At 42.4% G+C, this 16,617-nt stretch overlaps 1 protein-coding gene across 2 annotated transcripts in view; it reads right to left on the reverse strand.

Annotated features, from left to right (window-relative positions):
- The window catches only part of EMB3142 (nuclear pore complex protein (DUF3414)), a 207,639-nt gene that overhangs the window by 10,275 nt on the left and 180,747 nt on the right, over positions 1 to 16,617 (reverse strand). For both annotated transcript variants that reach the window (XM_087378806.1, XM_087378805.1), the window contains exons 33-37: positions 2,705 to 2,834; positions 1,719 to 1,796; positions 1,287 to 1,451; positions 939 to 1,112; positions 703 to 846 (exon numbers count right to left, since the gene is read on the reverse strand). In XM_087378806.1, the coding sequence (XP_087234932.1) occupies positions 703 to 846; positions 939 to 1,112; positions 1,287 to 1,451; positions 1,719 to 1,796; positions 2,705 to 2,834 (691 nt within the window). The remainder of the gene's footprint in view (positions 1 to 702; positions 847 to 938; positions 1,113 to 1,286; positions 1,452 to 1,718; positions 1,797 to 2,704; positions 2,835 to 16,617) is intronic.

A 16,617-nucleotide genomic window follows, 5' to 3' on the forward strand; every position in this document is an offset into this window, starting at 1 on the left:
GAGCCAGCAACAGTTAGCCTTGCTGGGATTATGAGACGTCATACTTATGGAAACGTTTGCATGATCATGGAAAAACATTTGCATGTTTGTAGAAAACACATTGCAAACTTACCTTACATCCAGCCCCTGAGTTTAAAACAAGGCATCATACAATGGCAACCCAACTAGTAAGTTGAGAGAGCGGCTGAGGGACTGAGCTGCAAGTAGTCGCGTTAATATATCCCTCGAATCCCCCGGAGTAACTCTCAGGGGATGCCTAAAGACACTGTTTGGGATTTTAAGAATCAACTATTTAGTCTCCAAATGATATATGCTTATTCTACAACTATCAGGAGATAGAATGACTGGGTGAGGAGGGCTCTGTTAACCCACACGGGGATAGCCAGAGTTGGCATTGAGTGGAATTCAACATTTAGAAAAACTCGTAGTTGTTAAGTTCCCTTTATGAGTTAAAAGGAAAGAGATGTAAACAGCAACGAGTAAATGGTGAACACACACTTATAAGTTCGCTTAGCAAGGATTGTGACTTCTTAAATTAAAGAGTAGAAGGGTTTGTTTGAAGAACACATATAAGGGATCTGATGTGCATTTAAACAAATTCAAGAGTATGAAAGGTAGAAAGAATTAGAAAAGAGAATCTAACATTCAAAGAATTTTGTTTTTTTTAATAACAAAAATAAACATCCAAATAGTGATTTCAACCTTGTTCAAAGGATCAGCACTTTCAACCAAAGAGGTCAAGCACAATACTACTCGTAGTACTGGTGAAACGATTTGGTGATGCCTCTCATGCTGTGATGGCAATCCTACTCCCATCTTCAGCACTTGTTCCCACCTTGTATCTTCCTGGAATACACTTTCAAAGTTTTGTCAGCCTACAGCATACACTGAATTAGATTTACTTTGAAAAATCAATTTAGTCCAATCAGAACCAATACCGCCAGTTGAACATCGATAGCTCTACAAGAAGTTAGATGCTGCAGTGCACCCATAGCATATAACATCTGTGTGCCACTCTTCTTGTTTTGAAATCCAACTCGCAATAACAAGGCTAGCTCTGCTTCGAGGGTGTAAAGACGACGCACAGATGCTGGAGAAGGGAGCAGCACAGCCTAAAAAATGCCACAAGAAGCTCCTTATATTAGGGCCCAAAGTTGATGGCACTATGGAAATAGAATGAAACAACTACAAATGCAAAAACGGCAAAAACCTTCAATGTCTTCAGACGTACAGCATATACAACAAAATCCAAAGAGAGAACGTGTGCTGCAAGCACAAACTTTAACCTGATAAGAGTTGGTGCTGATATCTGTCAGGCATGCCTGAAGCAAACCCCTGCTTTGAAGCTGACTGAGAATAACTTGATCGTTATCTATTCCAAGCAAGGCATCCAAAACATAAAATGCCATTGCCTTTCCCATTTCACTTCCTTGTGTAATGTCCTTTGCTATCTGCAATGAACAATAGAAAAATCTCTTTCACTCTGGGGATATACTGGGCATCAGATTTGTAGGTTATGATGCACCAGCCCTTTATTATTATTATCATTATTATCATTAAGGAGGGCAGTTGTTGGAGCCCCAACGATCCCAATTGAAATGCTGTCTGGATAACACAACGTCACAAATGCACAAATGGCTTCTGCTTAATGAAAAGCACCAGCAATAAGAACACATGTATTGCATAATATTGCATAAGGATCCCTTAAAAGCGCATACCACATCAATAAGGGCTGTTGCTTCATGTTTCACGATCGAAAAATTCATCCGAACCAGTTCAGCTTGTTCTCTGTCAAGCTGTGCAACAATTATAAGTGAAGGAAAACCCAAAAGAATGAAGTACAGCATAACCTTCAAGGCAAGCAAAGTTGGAGACATTTGTTTGGCACATTCCTTGCATTATTCATATGTTTCCAAATTTTCTATCAGGCGGTGGACTGAACACCATTAGCCTAGACAACTGTCACTCTACATCATCCAAAATATACTCTAGGTCAGATTGCCAGGTTTTTCAAAACACCAGCCTTTCAATCGCATTTTCAAGCATTTAGAACGAAACCCAAACGTTTCCAAATGTCTAGGATAAAACATAAACTTTTAAAAATATTTTTCCCCCAAAAGCTGCATGCATATGTCAAAATAGACATTTATTGACAATTACATAGTTCAAACTTTAAAGGGTGTATGGAGCATCATTGTATAAATCTTTTGTGAATATATATACAAACTAATTTTTCTGCCCAAAAATACATAGTTCAAACTTTAGTATTTTAACATTCATGATTCTAAAAACACTTGTATGATGAAAAGTTAGGCTTTATTCTTGTTCTGGCTCAACAATAAAAGTTTAATAAAAAGGGGTGCTGGTGGTGGTGTTTTAAATTGTGTGGGCTGGAGACTGTCTGTGTGTGTGTGTTGGGTTTTTTTTTTCTCTTTTGGGGCGAGGGGGGTCTGTGATCACATTTCAAAGCATCTCCATAGGGAGCAAATGCGCTTTTTTGCAACCCTGATCAATGTTCTCAACGATATAAGTTTAAAATTTCAATAATCACATTTGCATTTAAAACTGGAAAGTGTATTATTCCAAGCAGGAGATACTGTTCAAACATTTGTATCACCTCACGCCTAACATCTGCCCGTGGAAAATGTTGTCTACAGCCATTCTCAAACAATTCATTGGCAAGCATGAGGATAACAGATCTTACTTTCTCAAGCTCTCGATCTTCTATGCCATCATGACCATCAAGCAACAGAGATCGCATGACTGGCAAGGAAACATCAGGATCAGCCGTTCCACGACAGTAATGAAGATAGCATATTAAAGTTGCATATTGCCTGCATAGAAAATCACCCAATGACATGCAATGAAGACAGCATTTCTGAGAAAACCACATAGATTGCATCCCCACTCTGAACAGCATACAATCCCTCTATATTAAAACCTAAGTTAACGTCTGCAGGAAAACATATAAGCTTCTTTTCTGAGATTGATGCACTTCTTTATCCCTTTGACACTAGTGTTTGCAAAGGATTTGCCATGGAAGTGTACACCATAGAAAAAAAATTAAGCACTTGTGTGCTGCTTTACCCTAGAAATTCAAATCTTTATACATACATTTATACACACACACACACACATTTTTGTTTTCTGGTAAAAAAAAATTTGTATTAAGAAAGCATTTACATTCATACATGTCCCACACTGGGATAGCTACTACTCATTACTAAAAACAGTAATAAAACACTTGAAACGAGGCTTGAGGAAAGTCTCAATAAGTAATGAGCATCTTGTAGAAACCGAAGCAAAGAAGCTCGAAAGTATGGGAAGACATTCACTGAAGAGTGCTTATACAATCGAATAGTACGAGCATGATACAACGACCAAGAGCCCAATATTGACACCAGGAGAAGAAATGATCATACTCCGGTGTAGGATCGTTAGATGAAAGAGCAAGTGCAAGGTGCAAAGAGTCGATAGATTCAGCTGTCACGTCAACTAGAGTGTGAAAGAAAAAGAGTACATGGTCGTTGTAGCTAGTCCTAGACCCTAGGACTAAGTGTCCTAGGTGTCACATAGGACTAAGTGTCCTATGTGGCCTAAAAGGCACTAAAACTATAAGTGCCTATATCTATGCCTACAAGGCACATACCATGGCCTATAGGGCATCACTAGAACCACCAGAAGATGGCCTACAAACCCCCCTCCATGGGATGGGCTGAAGTATTCTGAAAACGTCTCACAATACCTCGTATTTTTCTGGTCATGGTGGCACATGTTTATCCAAAAGGATATAGCCACCTATGAATGTACAAGGTATGTCAGATCATGTAACAAAGGGAACCAAGTGTAAAGTCTAGCGGAAGACTTCGAACTTGGGATGAGGAAGTGCCTTTGTAAACAGATCTGCTATGTTGTCCTCTGTGGGAAGATAGGACAACTCTATGTCTCCTGCTGACAACTGCTCCCGAACATAATGATAGTGAACTTCAATGTGCTTGGTACGCGCATGAAACACTGGGTTACGTGCAATGGCCAAAGCACTCTGGCTGTCTGTGTAGACCATAGTGGAGGATGTCTGGCGAATACCAAGATCTGTAAGTAACTGTCGAAGCTAGACACACTCTACTATAGCGGTGAAAGCTGCCCTGTACTCAGCCTCACAGCTAGGTGTGGCAACTATTAGTTGCTTCTTGCTAAGCCAAGAGATACATGAATTGCCAAGCAAAAAACAATTGCCGGTATGTGACACTCTGGTGTCGGAACAACCTGCCCAGTCACTATCCGTGTAAGCATGCATGGTAAGTGAGCCCTGATCACCATAGAAGAGGGCTAAATTCTGAGTGCCTTTGAGATATCTGAAAACTCTCTTCACTGCCTGCCAATGCTGTGAACTGGGCATGTGCATGAATCTGTTGAGCTGAGATATTGCATACTGTAAGTCAGGTCTGGTGTGACAGAAATAAATAAGGCATCCAACAGCCTGCTGATAGAGAGTGATATCACATGGTGGGCTCCCATCATGAGCTGAGAATTTGAAGCCAGGGTCCACTGGAGTAGAGATTGGCTTGCAATCCTCGAGCTGAAAACGATCAAGGAGCTGTCCAATATACTTGGACTGTGACATCTTGATACCCCCCTCAACATGAGCAAACTGAATGCCCAAATAATAGTGGAGCTGTCCCATGTCTGACATTTCAAAAATATGCTGCAAATCAGTCTTTTAAGCTGCAATATGCTGAGTATCTGGGCCCGTGATGAGCATATCATCCACATATAAAATCAGCACTAAAAAATCAGATCCGCTCCCACGGACATAAAGAGTGGGTTCTGTGGGGCTATTCTAAAAACCAAGGGATAGTAAGTGTGCATGAATTTTGGCATACCATGCCCTGGGTGCCTGCTTCAAACCATAAAGGGCTTTTCAAAGCCGGCATACCTTGTTTTCAGAATGAACAATCTCAAAGCCAACAGGTTGTGTGACATAGACTTCTTCCTGCAGATCCCCATGAAGAAAAGCAGTCTTGATGTCAAGTTGGTGCACTTGCCAATGATGATGGGCTGCAATGGCAATGACACATCTAATGGTAGTAATCCTGGATGTGGGAGAAAATGTCTCCTCAAAGTCAATGCCTTGTTGTTGGGCATACCCTTTTACAACAAGACGGGCTTTGTGTCGATCTATACTGCCATCAGATTTTCTTTTTAATTTGTAGACCCACCGGGTACCAATGGCATGCTTGCTGGGAGGAAGATCTACTAATTCCCATGTGTCATCTTTGGCAATGGATTGTAACTCAGCTCTCATTGCATCCATTCACTCTTTGCTGTCAAAAGCATCTTTAAGTGCAAACTCAAGGAAGTGACCATGCATCTATCTATTCCCTGACCTTGTCCAGGCAGCAAAAGGCTGATCTTGTTTGCTGTCCCTCAATGTATCAAGAAGCCATCGGGGAACTTGCCTTTGCTGTCTATTGACAGCTCTTTCTTCAATCACTGCATCATGAAAAGTGGGATCATTTTGTGCTGGAAGAGAAATCTGCAAATCACCATGGGGTACTGGCTGATCATTGCTTGTTGAAGGGCTTGCAGGAGGCTCATGTTGTTGGTCAAAGTCCTCTTCTGAGGATGGCAGAGGTAACCAAGATTCAAAGGCATCAAACATGTCAACTTCTGGCTTAGCTTTGCAGTCCACAAGAGGAGAAGCCGAATGTTCAGCAAAGATGAAATCTCTACTGATAATAATCTTCCCAGTATTTGGTTTGTATAACGGATACCCTCTGCTCTCCTGACTGTAACCAATAAATATGCATTTAATTGCCTTATCATCAAGCTTATGTCTCAACTGAGATGGTACATGAATGTATGCAAGAGACCCAAAAACTCTCATGTGTGAAAGTGAAGGCTTCCTGCCTTTCCATGCTTCATAAGGTATAACAGTCTTCAATGCCCTTGTAGGTGATCTATTCAGCACATAGTTGGCACAAATCACTGCATCAAGCCAAAATTTATTGGGCAAAGACTTGGCCTTAAGCATGCATCTGGCCATCTCCATAGTAGACCTGTTTTCCTTTCAAGAACAGGATTATGCTGAGGAGTGTAAGGAGTAGTGCATGAGTGAACAATGCCCCGTGAAGACAAAAATGCATCAAACTCCTTTGACATATACTCTATCCCCATATCTGTGTTGAGGGTGACAAGCTTGCATCGTGATTCATTCTCAACCATATTCAGCCACCTCTGAAAGCATGAGAACGCTTCAGATTTGGCTTTTAAAGGGATGTTGACTCTGTAACATAAAGGCAAAAAAATTCTCACCCAAAAAAAGAAAAAGTGTGTGTGATGCATGAGAGACAGCCTTGCATCTATTTTTGACCTGTCCTCTTGCTCGTGATTTCTTTTTACGATTGATGATAGAGCTTCGAGCTCATTTTCCATCCACTTCATTTGGGAAGCAGTTTTGGTTGTTTGGAAGACATGCTCCTATCCCGGATGTAGGCCATCTTCTGGTGGTTCTAGTGATGCCCTATAGGCCATGGTATGTTCCTTGTAGGCATAGATATAGGCACTTATAGTTTTAGTGCCTTTTAGGCCACATAGGACACTTAGTCCTATGTGACACCTAGGACACTTAGTCCTAGGGTCTAGGTCTAGCTACAACGACCATGTACTCTTTTTTCTTTCACACTCTAGTTGACGCGACTGCTGAATCTATCAACTCTTTGCACCTTGCACTTGCTCTTTCATCTAACGATCCTACAGTGGTATCAGAGCTACGGTTGACTCGTCTCCTCCCCCCAGATTTGTACTAGCGCTCCTCCATCCATCCATACAGTCTGTACGACTGCACGGACGACCGCACTTACAGTCGTACATATCCGTATCTGCATCGCCGTACAGCAAGCGCCGTACCTGTTTCGTATTGCTCTCCGTACATGTGTTGTACTTGCGCAATACACTGTACCTATTCCGTACAAGTATCTACAAAGTATCTGCTCCGTACATTGTGTCATGTACACTGTGCCTCCTCGTACACCTTCCGTACAGCCACACAGAAGGTTTCGTACTTGCACTCCGTACAGTCATCGTACATGTTCTGTACCATGCTTCCGTACAACCGTACACCATACAGCTTAGCACTTGCGTTCCATACATCATACAACTTAGTACCTGCATCCGTACAGTTGTACTTGTTTCGGGATCTCCGTACAAGTTTTGCACGTGCGAAGTCATATTCAGAACAATCTCAAAATTTGGGGCTTTTGCTATCCTTATCTTCCTTCTACTGTTTGAAATCTTCTCAAGCCATTTCAACAGTTTGGAAAGCCTACATCTTGAGGTCTATATTTTGGGACAGGTGCACCTTTGCAGTCAATTTGTGGACAGCAAGTCCTAATTTTGCAGTTGCAAACCTTGAGGCTATTTTTTGGGATTTGGTCTGCAATTTCTCGTTTGATTGCAATACAGTTAGATTGGAGAACATTGAGTGACATTTGCAAAAATCTCAGTAAAATTTGAGGCTTTTCTGCATTTGCCCTCTTTTTGGCCTATTTGCCCTCATTAAATTGGGGCTTCTGCCAGATTTGCTGTTTTTGCAGTGAACATTGCCTGACACAGTCACATCTGGGTTAGATCTGCATTTGCCCTTTCATTTGGGTTGGAAATTTGCAGAATATTTATTTGCAAATATTTGCTGTCATTTTTGGACAGCCAGCTCTTTGCAGTGATAGCCTTGAGGCTTTTGGGTTTTCAGGTCTTTTTCAGGGTATCACATTTTAAATGGCTGGGAACAATCAAGATCTATTTGGCATTCTTCGTGAAGATGATAAGTTGGATGGCACCAACTATCCGATGTGGTCTTATCTCATAAAACATATTCTTGTTGCAAAGCATTTGTGAAATATTATTTCTGGGGTTGATTTGAGGCCAGCCAATGCTACAGTGGTTGCCTATACTGCTGGTCCTTGTGCAGGGGGTACTCCTCCTGATGCCTTATCTTCTAGCACTCCTGCTACTGCTCCCCTAACTCAGGAACAATCAAGATGGGATGCAAGAGATGCGAATGCACATTCCTGTATTGCTTTATCATGCAAGAGAATCATTATTCCACACATCCGGTCTTGCAGGACAGCAAAGGATGCTTGGAACAAATTGGCTTCTCTTTATCAGATTCACAATGAGGCACGTGTTGCATTTTTAAGAAGACAGTTGCAGGAAGTCAGTATGAATGAAGGTGATTCTATGGATGCATATCTGACAAAGGTAAAGGGCCTCATGGAACAACTTGCCAATATTGATGAGGTGGTGCCAAATTCTCAGCTTGTCAGTACCACATTGAATGGATTGCCAGATACATATCAAGGGTTTGCTACAACCCTTCGGTTAGTGGCCATGGGTAATCTTTTGATCAGCTAGTTACTTTGCTTTTGCAGGAAGAGCAAAGTCGAGCTAATAGACAAGCCATTATTCCTAATCATGCATTTGCTTCACAGCAGTCAGGAAGAGGCAAGGCTTCCAAGCCTATGGGCAAGCCTTAATCTGCGCATAGCAGCTGCAATTCCTCCCATGCATCTAAAAATACAGCAGATAAGTCAAAGAAGAAAAGATGCAACTATTGTCGCAAGCCTGGACATGACATTTTAGAATGCAGGAAGCGCATTGCTTCGGAGAAAAAGAAAGCAGGATTGACAGTTAATACCTCACATGCTACTGAATCCCATGAGCCAGCAGATGCTTCACATGCACATGCTCTCCAGGATGATTGGGCATGGGCTGTCCATTGCTCATTTGATCCCTCCAAAGCTGATGCACTCTTTACTACTAATGATGCTCAGTCTTGGTATTTTGATAGTGGTGCTTCCAAGCACGTCACATCTTGCAGACAGTTGTTTCATTCTTTAGCCGATGCACCTCGAGGGGGGACTGTCACATGTGCTAACAATGCTTCATATGCTGTAAAAGGAATTGGAGATGTGCAGCTCACATCCATTTCAAGCCATCCTGTCACTTTGACAAATGTCCTTTTTGTGCCTGGAATTAAAGTCAACTTGATTTCAATTTCAGCAATTGCCACTTCAGGTTTCAGAGTGATTTTTGATGGCTACAGATGCCTAGTTTATGATCTTCGTGATGACAATGCGATAGTTCTCACTGGTACTTTGCAAAAGGGGCTTTATCATCTTGATCATCACTCAGCTGCACTTTCTGTAGAAGCATTTGCTATTTCAGATTCACAGCTTGTTGAAACTCATCTTTGGCATTAGAGAATGACTCATCTCAATTATAGAGCTCTTGCAAAGCTACATTCACAGCAGATGGCTAATGATGTACCTCAAACTCACACAGTTTCCAAACGTGTGTGTGAGGGTTGTCTTTTGGGTAAGATGCATCGGTTTCCTTTTCAAAAGAATTGTCCAAAACTCTCACAAAGGAAATTGCACTCAGCATGTGTGTGAGGCTTTATCATCTTGATCATCACTCAGCTGCACTTTCTATTGAAGCATTTGCTATTTCAGATTCACAGCTTGTTGAAACTCATCTTTGGCATGAGAGAATGGGTCATCTCAATTATAGAGCTCTTGCAAAGCTACATTCACAGCAGATGGCTAATGTACAGAGTCAACGTCCCAAAGCAGGATGTGCTCAAATACATCAAGAGAAGATCTCAATATAGGACAAATATACATCTTGATCTATAGACCCTGCTTGCAAGCAATCATAAAAAGATTGCTGCAAAGAGTGCCTAAAGAAAGAGTAAGGTGAGAAAAATGGATCACCAAAAACACCATAATTTTTGGCTTTCCACAGAGTCCAAAGTGCCCAATATTTAACCCAAAGAAAAAACAAATCAAAAGCCTGTCTAGGTGGGTGAATCCCAAACAACCAAAAGCATTTTCCAAAAATGAAACTTGGAAATCTGGTTCTCAAACGCTGGCCAACAGTCCAAGGAAATCACGTGTATGAGAGCAGTGCCAAAGAAGGTGAGGCACTGTCTCCCGCAGAGCTAAGCACCTGCGACAAATAGCCGGGGCAGTATGTCAACGTGCCAAAACCTGCCCAGATGGAAAAACTCCCAATAGAACTCTCCACAGAAGCACCTGTTGTCAAAGAGGAAGTTTTGATTTTCAAATCCCGCGTAATCTCCGTCGCCACCACTTTGCAGGACAAATCATATGCCAAAGGTTATTTGCCCACTGCAAAACCCAAGGTAAGGGCAAAAGAACTTTGTAAAGCAAAGAAACTGTAATACGAGACAGCCGCAGAGGACGGCATATCGACCCTGGCAAATGAAGAGTCCAATCTTACAGCCGGTCCTCTATCTCCAAAGTAGGACCTGGAATAAAATTCTGAATCATGTAGATAATGTGACACCATACCAAACAATAATGCATGCCGAGGCCATATTTTGCAGCAGCCAGAGGAAAACAAAGAGGGGTCCCATCATCGTGGATCACATCTACAACTGAGTGAATCCCCTTGAGACTCAAAAAATAAGAACGTCAAGGCTCCTGCAAAGCCTGCGGAGGGGAGAAGGCTTTGGACCAATGGATGCTTTTAGCCTGTAAAGAATTACCCTATAAAGCATCCCTGCCATGCCATTCCAAGTGCGAAAGAATATGTTTCCAATCCATCAACATATTGGAAACTAGTAGACAGCCTTTGCTTTTTCCATCAATAGAACCCAAAATGAAGTCCCAGGGAGTGGGCTGCCAATATCCAAAGGCAGGGGTGGTAAGTTCTGAAAGCAAGTGAACATCATGGCAGCCCATGGCTGAGAACCCTGCATAAATTGCAACATCATGGTGCCTTTGTGAGCAAGAATATGTACATGAAGTTTAAGAATATTCAGACCTCCATGCATCTTAGGTGAACAGAGATGTTGCATCGAAAGCAAACACAAGCTTTTCTTGCTATGTTTAGAGTGCCAAAATGTTTCCATAACCATACACATGAAAACTGTTAGATCCCCTTTGCTGAACATGATCAAAGGCAAATAGAACTGGATGTATGCCATTAAAAAGGATTGAACAATCTGGAGCCTAACATGCAATGGCCAAGTAGCAAGTTTCCAGTATTCAAGCTTCTTCCTTAGCTTTTCAAGAACCCAATCCGATTGTTGGAGACGAGTAATCATCCAACAAAGGGGATAACCAAGGTGACGAACCAGCTGAGTAGGTTGGACACTTTCACTAGGCCATAAAAGAGAATGCCATTCTTTTGAGTGTAGAGGCAAGAGATTAGATTTCTGAAAATGAACAAGAAGACCAACAGCCAAACCATAAAGAGATATAGAGTGCATCAAAGATGAAAAATCTTGCTCAGTATTCCGAGGAGTAAAAAAGGAATCATCAGCATATGCTTGAGCAATCATAGTACCACTCCCCGGAATCTCCAATCCATGAAGCATGTTTGTAGCCACTAAATGATCCATATATTGCAGCATGGGATGTGTGGCAATGGCATAAAGTAATACACTAAGTGGACAGCCCTAACGAACTGAACACCGAAGAGTCCATATGTCAGAAAGATCTCTAGACAATATGCAAGCAGCCTTATTGTCACTATAAAGCTAGTAGATAAGATGCTGCAATTTTTGACCAAAACCCAATGTTCGCATTGTCTGTGGTATAAAATCCCGTTGGATTCTGTCAAAAGCTTTCGCAATATCGACCTGCAATAAAAATACAATCTATGCCAACATATGCATTAGTAATATTGTATGCGATATACCATCAAGGAACAAAGCCATATTGTGCAAGATGAAGGCCATCATGCAGATACCCTTTGATGCGATCAACCACCATTTTAGTGCTGATCTTGTATATAACAGGCATAAGAGTGATAGGCCTTCAATCACACACTTTTTTTTTTTGGGTGGAATCTTTGAGTCATTATATTACAAGAAAAGCTATCCCAGAAAGGGAGAGCTCTAATACATCAAGAGAAAATCTCACTGTAGGAGAAATATACAGCCTCCAATCACACACACTTTTTTTAAAATAAAAAGTGAAATCTTATATTTCTGTGGGGGAAAACTCAAAAGAGGTAAAAACCCACCAATAAGTACAAAGAAAAAATTTACAAGCCTCAGAGCAAAAGTCATGAGGCAGCCAAGTAAAAAGTTACATATCAAGCTAGAGGAGGATCAAACATAGCATCCTCCAGCTTCAAATTATTGCTCTGTAAAAACTGATGCAATGATGAAACCACACCATCAATAATAAACAACTGTTTTTTGCCCTTGTGATTCTTCTTTATATAGGCTGGTACCCGAAATTTCTCAATCACAGGATCAAAAACCTGTTGTAACATGGGATAAAAAGATTCCAGTAAAAAAGGCACTTCTGCATCCCGAACAGAAGAAGACTTTGGCACAGGCATCAGAGGCAAAGGAGCTAGATCAACATCCTCCAACGAAAGAGCTGCATCTGATAAAGCAGGACTCAGCATTTCAACTTCACTTCAAGGATCAACCTAAGAAAGAGCATGTGCAACATCCTGTATGATCCCCTCTGCAAGGGGCACATCCATATCTAGAGGAGGAGGCTGATCATGCTCAATAGGAGTCGGATCCTGAACTTCTTCAGCAAGATTAACCTGTGATTTTTCTACCTTCCTCCAGTAATGCTTCGGAGTCGTAAAAGAAGGCTTATTCAATAAAGCCTTAGCAGAAACCGGAGGAGAAGGAAGAGTAAACTTCAAAGTTGAAGAAGGAGCAGGAGGAGTGGTCATGGAAGCCGAAGGGCAAGCACGTGCAAAATGACCAACCTGCCGGCACCGATAACATGCTGTCGGAAAAGAGGCAAAATGCAGCCTAATGCACATCGGATGAGCAAATCCCAAATCAAGATCCAGAGTAGAGGGCACAGGCTGCATCATATCCCATAAAATACAAAGGCGAACATCCCGAGTAGCCTGTAAAAACTCCTGTCTCAGAACATGTAGAGGCCTCCCCAAAAAAGCTGCAAGAGTAGGAAGATGCTGAAGAAGAGACAGACGCAACGCTTTGAGGGTAATCCAGACCGGACAGTGAGTCAAAAGAGAGGCAGATGGATCAAAAAGCGAATCACAGGGCATCACATAAGCAAAGAAACCAGCCCCATGAATACCAGCACGACTGACAAGTCGCTCCACCACATCAATCGAAGAGCAATGGGCATAATAAAAACCTTTGCCTAGAAAGACAGAGGAGGAAAGGCCATCCTGACCCACTGTAACTTCAGCCCAACGACGAAGTTGAGTTGCAGATAAAACCATGCCCATAAAGTAGAGACAGACCCCAAACTGCTGAGCCTGTCGAAGACCGAAAACCAGCAGGGGCAGAGTCCAAAGAACAAACAAGCGGTGAACCCGTTGAAGGAACATCTGTGACAGAAGCAAAACACATATGGCGAAGAAGATCCAATTGAAGGGAAGACTAAGGATCATCCGCGATATCCAGCTTTGCCGATTTAACCAAGGTGGAAGGAGGCAAACCACCACGCTTCCGCCAAAAGAAGACACGTGCAGGAGGAGCAGAGGCAAAAGGGGGGGCTGAAGCAGAGAAAACGAAAGAGCCATCTGGCGGAGCAGCAGGAAGAGGGGAGAAAGAGACATCAGGAAAAGACTGTACAAAACCCTGCGTGAGAAGAGCAAAAGGCTACAGAGACAGAGGGGAAGACGAATTCAGTACAGAATTTGGACGTACGGTCATGGGAGCAGGTACAGAAGAACGAAAACGGACGGGTAAAGGAACCTGTACAGAGGGGGAAGCTTGTACGGACGACTGTACAGAGAAGGTACGGCCTGCGCAAGGAAAAACGAAGGGGAGGGTAAGAAAGGTACGGATGGGGGCAGGCTGTGCAGAGGCTGCAGAGTAGAGGATATGGGTAGCAGCGGGTCTGGGACGTGTGCAGACGAAAGATGTACGGGGGCTGACAGATGCGGTACAAATGCAAGCGCAGCAGCAGTAGCAAGCTGCAAGCAAGGTACAGGGACGAGTGAGAGAGGGGCTGAGCTCGCCATCGCTCACACACACACACTTTTTTTTTGTGAAATCTTTGATTGATTATATTATATGAGTAGCAACCTCAAAATAAGGTGCTACAATTACATCAACTGAAAATTTCAGTATATGCCAAAAAGACCTCATGATCTATGCAGCGGGTCTGCAAGCAATCAAAGAAAGATTGCTGCAGAGAACGCCTAAAAAAGCCAAACAGAGAGAAAGTAGGATCACCAAAGACTTTACAATTCCTATATGTCCATAAAGTCCATAGTGCCCAGTAGCGAACCCAAACGAAGAAAAGATGAAACTCTGGTCTGGATGGATGAAACCCAAATAGCCAGAAGAACTTCTCAAACAGAACAGATGGGAATCTCGCTCGCAGGCGTTGTCGAAGCAGATCAAAAAACTCACGAGAGCATGAACAATGCCAAAACAAGTAAGGCACAGTCTCCGAAGAAGCAGAACATCTGTGGCAAAGTGCAAGAGCAATGTGTCGATGAGCTAATAGCTGTCCAGATGGAAACACTCCCAAAAGAACTCGCCAAAAGAAAACCAGTTGGTAGAGCGGTACTTTATAGGCCGAAAGTTGCTGTAATCTTTTCCTCCACCACTTGGCTGGGCGATGCATTCGCCAAACAGAATCATCAGCATAAGCTTGAGCAACCATGCTGCGATTAGCATTCAATTCCAAGCCATGAAGTGATCCTGTAGCCACAAGATGATCAATATATTGCAGCATAGGATGAGTAGCAATGGCATACAGTAAAGCACTGAGAGGGCATCCCTGGCGGACCGAACAACGATGAGTCTACTCATCAGAGATATCCCCAAAAAGAATGCAAGCCACGTTGCTATCTCTGTAAAGCCAATAAATAACCTCATGCATTTTTTGTCCAAACCCCAAAGCTCGCATAGTTTGCGAGATGAAATCCCATTGAATTGTGTCAAAGGCTTTTGCAATATCTACCTACAAGAGTAGAACATCCTGCTGCATGTATTTGGCATATTCAATCCCAATATAAGCATTGGCAATGTTATCTGTGATATGGCGACGTGGAACAAAGCCATATTGGGAGGGATGCAACCCATCATGCAAATAAATCCGATCAACCACCATTTTGGCAATGATCTTGTAAATGACTGCCGTAAGCGTGATTGGCCTCCAATCACCAAGTGAATCACATAGCTGCTTTTTTGGAATCAGCTTGAGAAGACCCTTTTTCCATGACACAGGCATCTACTGATTTTGCCATGCTGTATTTACCATTTGCAGCAAAGTGAATTTAAGAAGATCCCAGAATGCAAGAAAAAATTCAACAATGAGACCGTCCCATCCTAGAGATTTCCATCTGCCACAGGATCTCAGTGCATCGAACAATTCCCTTTCAGTGAAGGGATGTTCAAGTTCCAAAGCCTGAGCATCAGACAGAATTGGATGAATATGTTGCAAAAGAAGTTGACGTGCAGACACGACCCAAGGAGAAAGAGTATCCACATACCCAAAATGAGTGGAGAAGTGCTCTGCACACATAAATCAGCAAGCTCTGAACGAGATGTTGACCAAGAGCCATCAGGCATCCGGATCCGACAGATATTGGTAGCCTGTCTTTTGTAGTGTAAACTCTTAAGAAATTGCTTGAAAGAGCAGCCTTTATCCAAAAATGCCCGTTGTCTGGATCGAGTTTCCCATTTAGCAAGCTTTCTGCGATCATTGGATTGAAGAGAGAATTGAGCCTGACATAAGAGCATGCTTTCCTCTAAAGACAAAGGGCAAAGATGAGCAAGCTCAGTCAAACTCTAACAAGTAAATTTGGCATGTGCTATAGTCTCTCTTGTGGCTTGCATATAGGATTTGCCATAATCTCGAATAACTGCTTGCATCCGAGCAACAAAAGCCTGCCACGCATAATTCAAACCAATGTGTATCTGACGAGAGAGAGGCTGAATAGCAGCAGAGACCAAGGCTTTAAAGTCACCATGCTCCAGATAAGTATTATTAATCAGCAAAAGCCTTCGGCAAGGCAATCTGTCAGTGGGAAATTCATGTAAGGAAAGCCTCAACCAAAGAGGAGCATGATCCGAATGTGTGAAAGCATGATCAACCCAAATTTGACAAGTAAAGGCATCACAATGCTATGGATCAATCTGATACCATTTGTCCAAGCATGCCCGATAAGAAGATTGAGCATTATGCTGAAAGATAAAGCCCGGAAGCATGTGCTGGAATTCATTCCAGAGATCAACCAAGCACAACTGAAGCAAATAATTAGACCATGCCTGTGTTTCAAAAGCCAACATATGAGTGTGGCCTGAAGTGTTGTCACCCGATTGAGGGGCATTATTAAAGTCACCACAAACAAAGGCATGTTGTCGCCATGGATAAGTATGCATAGCAGCCCAGGTCAAAGCTCTATCACGAGAAGATTGGGGGGCATAAACCGATGCAAACCATTGCATTTGGAGCACCGGCATTTGGAGCACCATTGCATTTGGAGCACCAAACCAACTCATGACGCAAAACATATTTTTAACGACTGTATAACCAAAAGCATCATTTTTGTTGCATCATTTTTTCCTCCTTGAACCATTGCATTTGGAGCACCAAACCAACTCATGACGCAAAACATATTTTT

Source organism: Dipteris shenzhenensis, chromosome 9, assembly GCF_047967505.1.
Source record: "Dipteris shenzhenensis isolate YYH24624 ecotype China chromosome 9, Dip_SZ_1.0, whole genome shotgun sequence".
NCBI lineage: Eukaryota > Viridiplantae > Streptophyta > Polypodiopsida > Gleicheniales > Dipteridaceae > Dipteris > Dipteris shenzhenensis.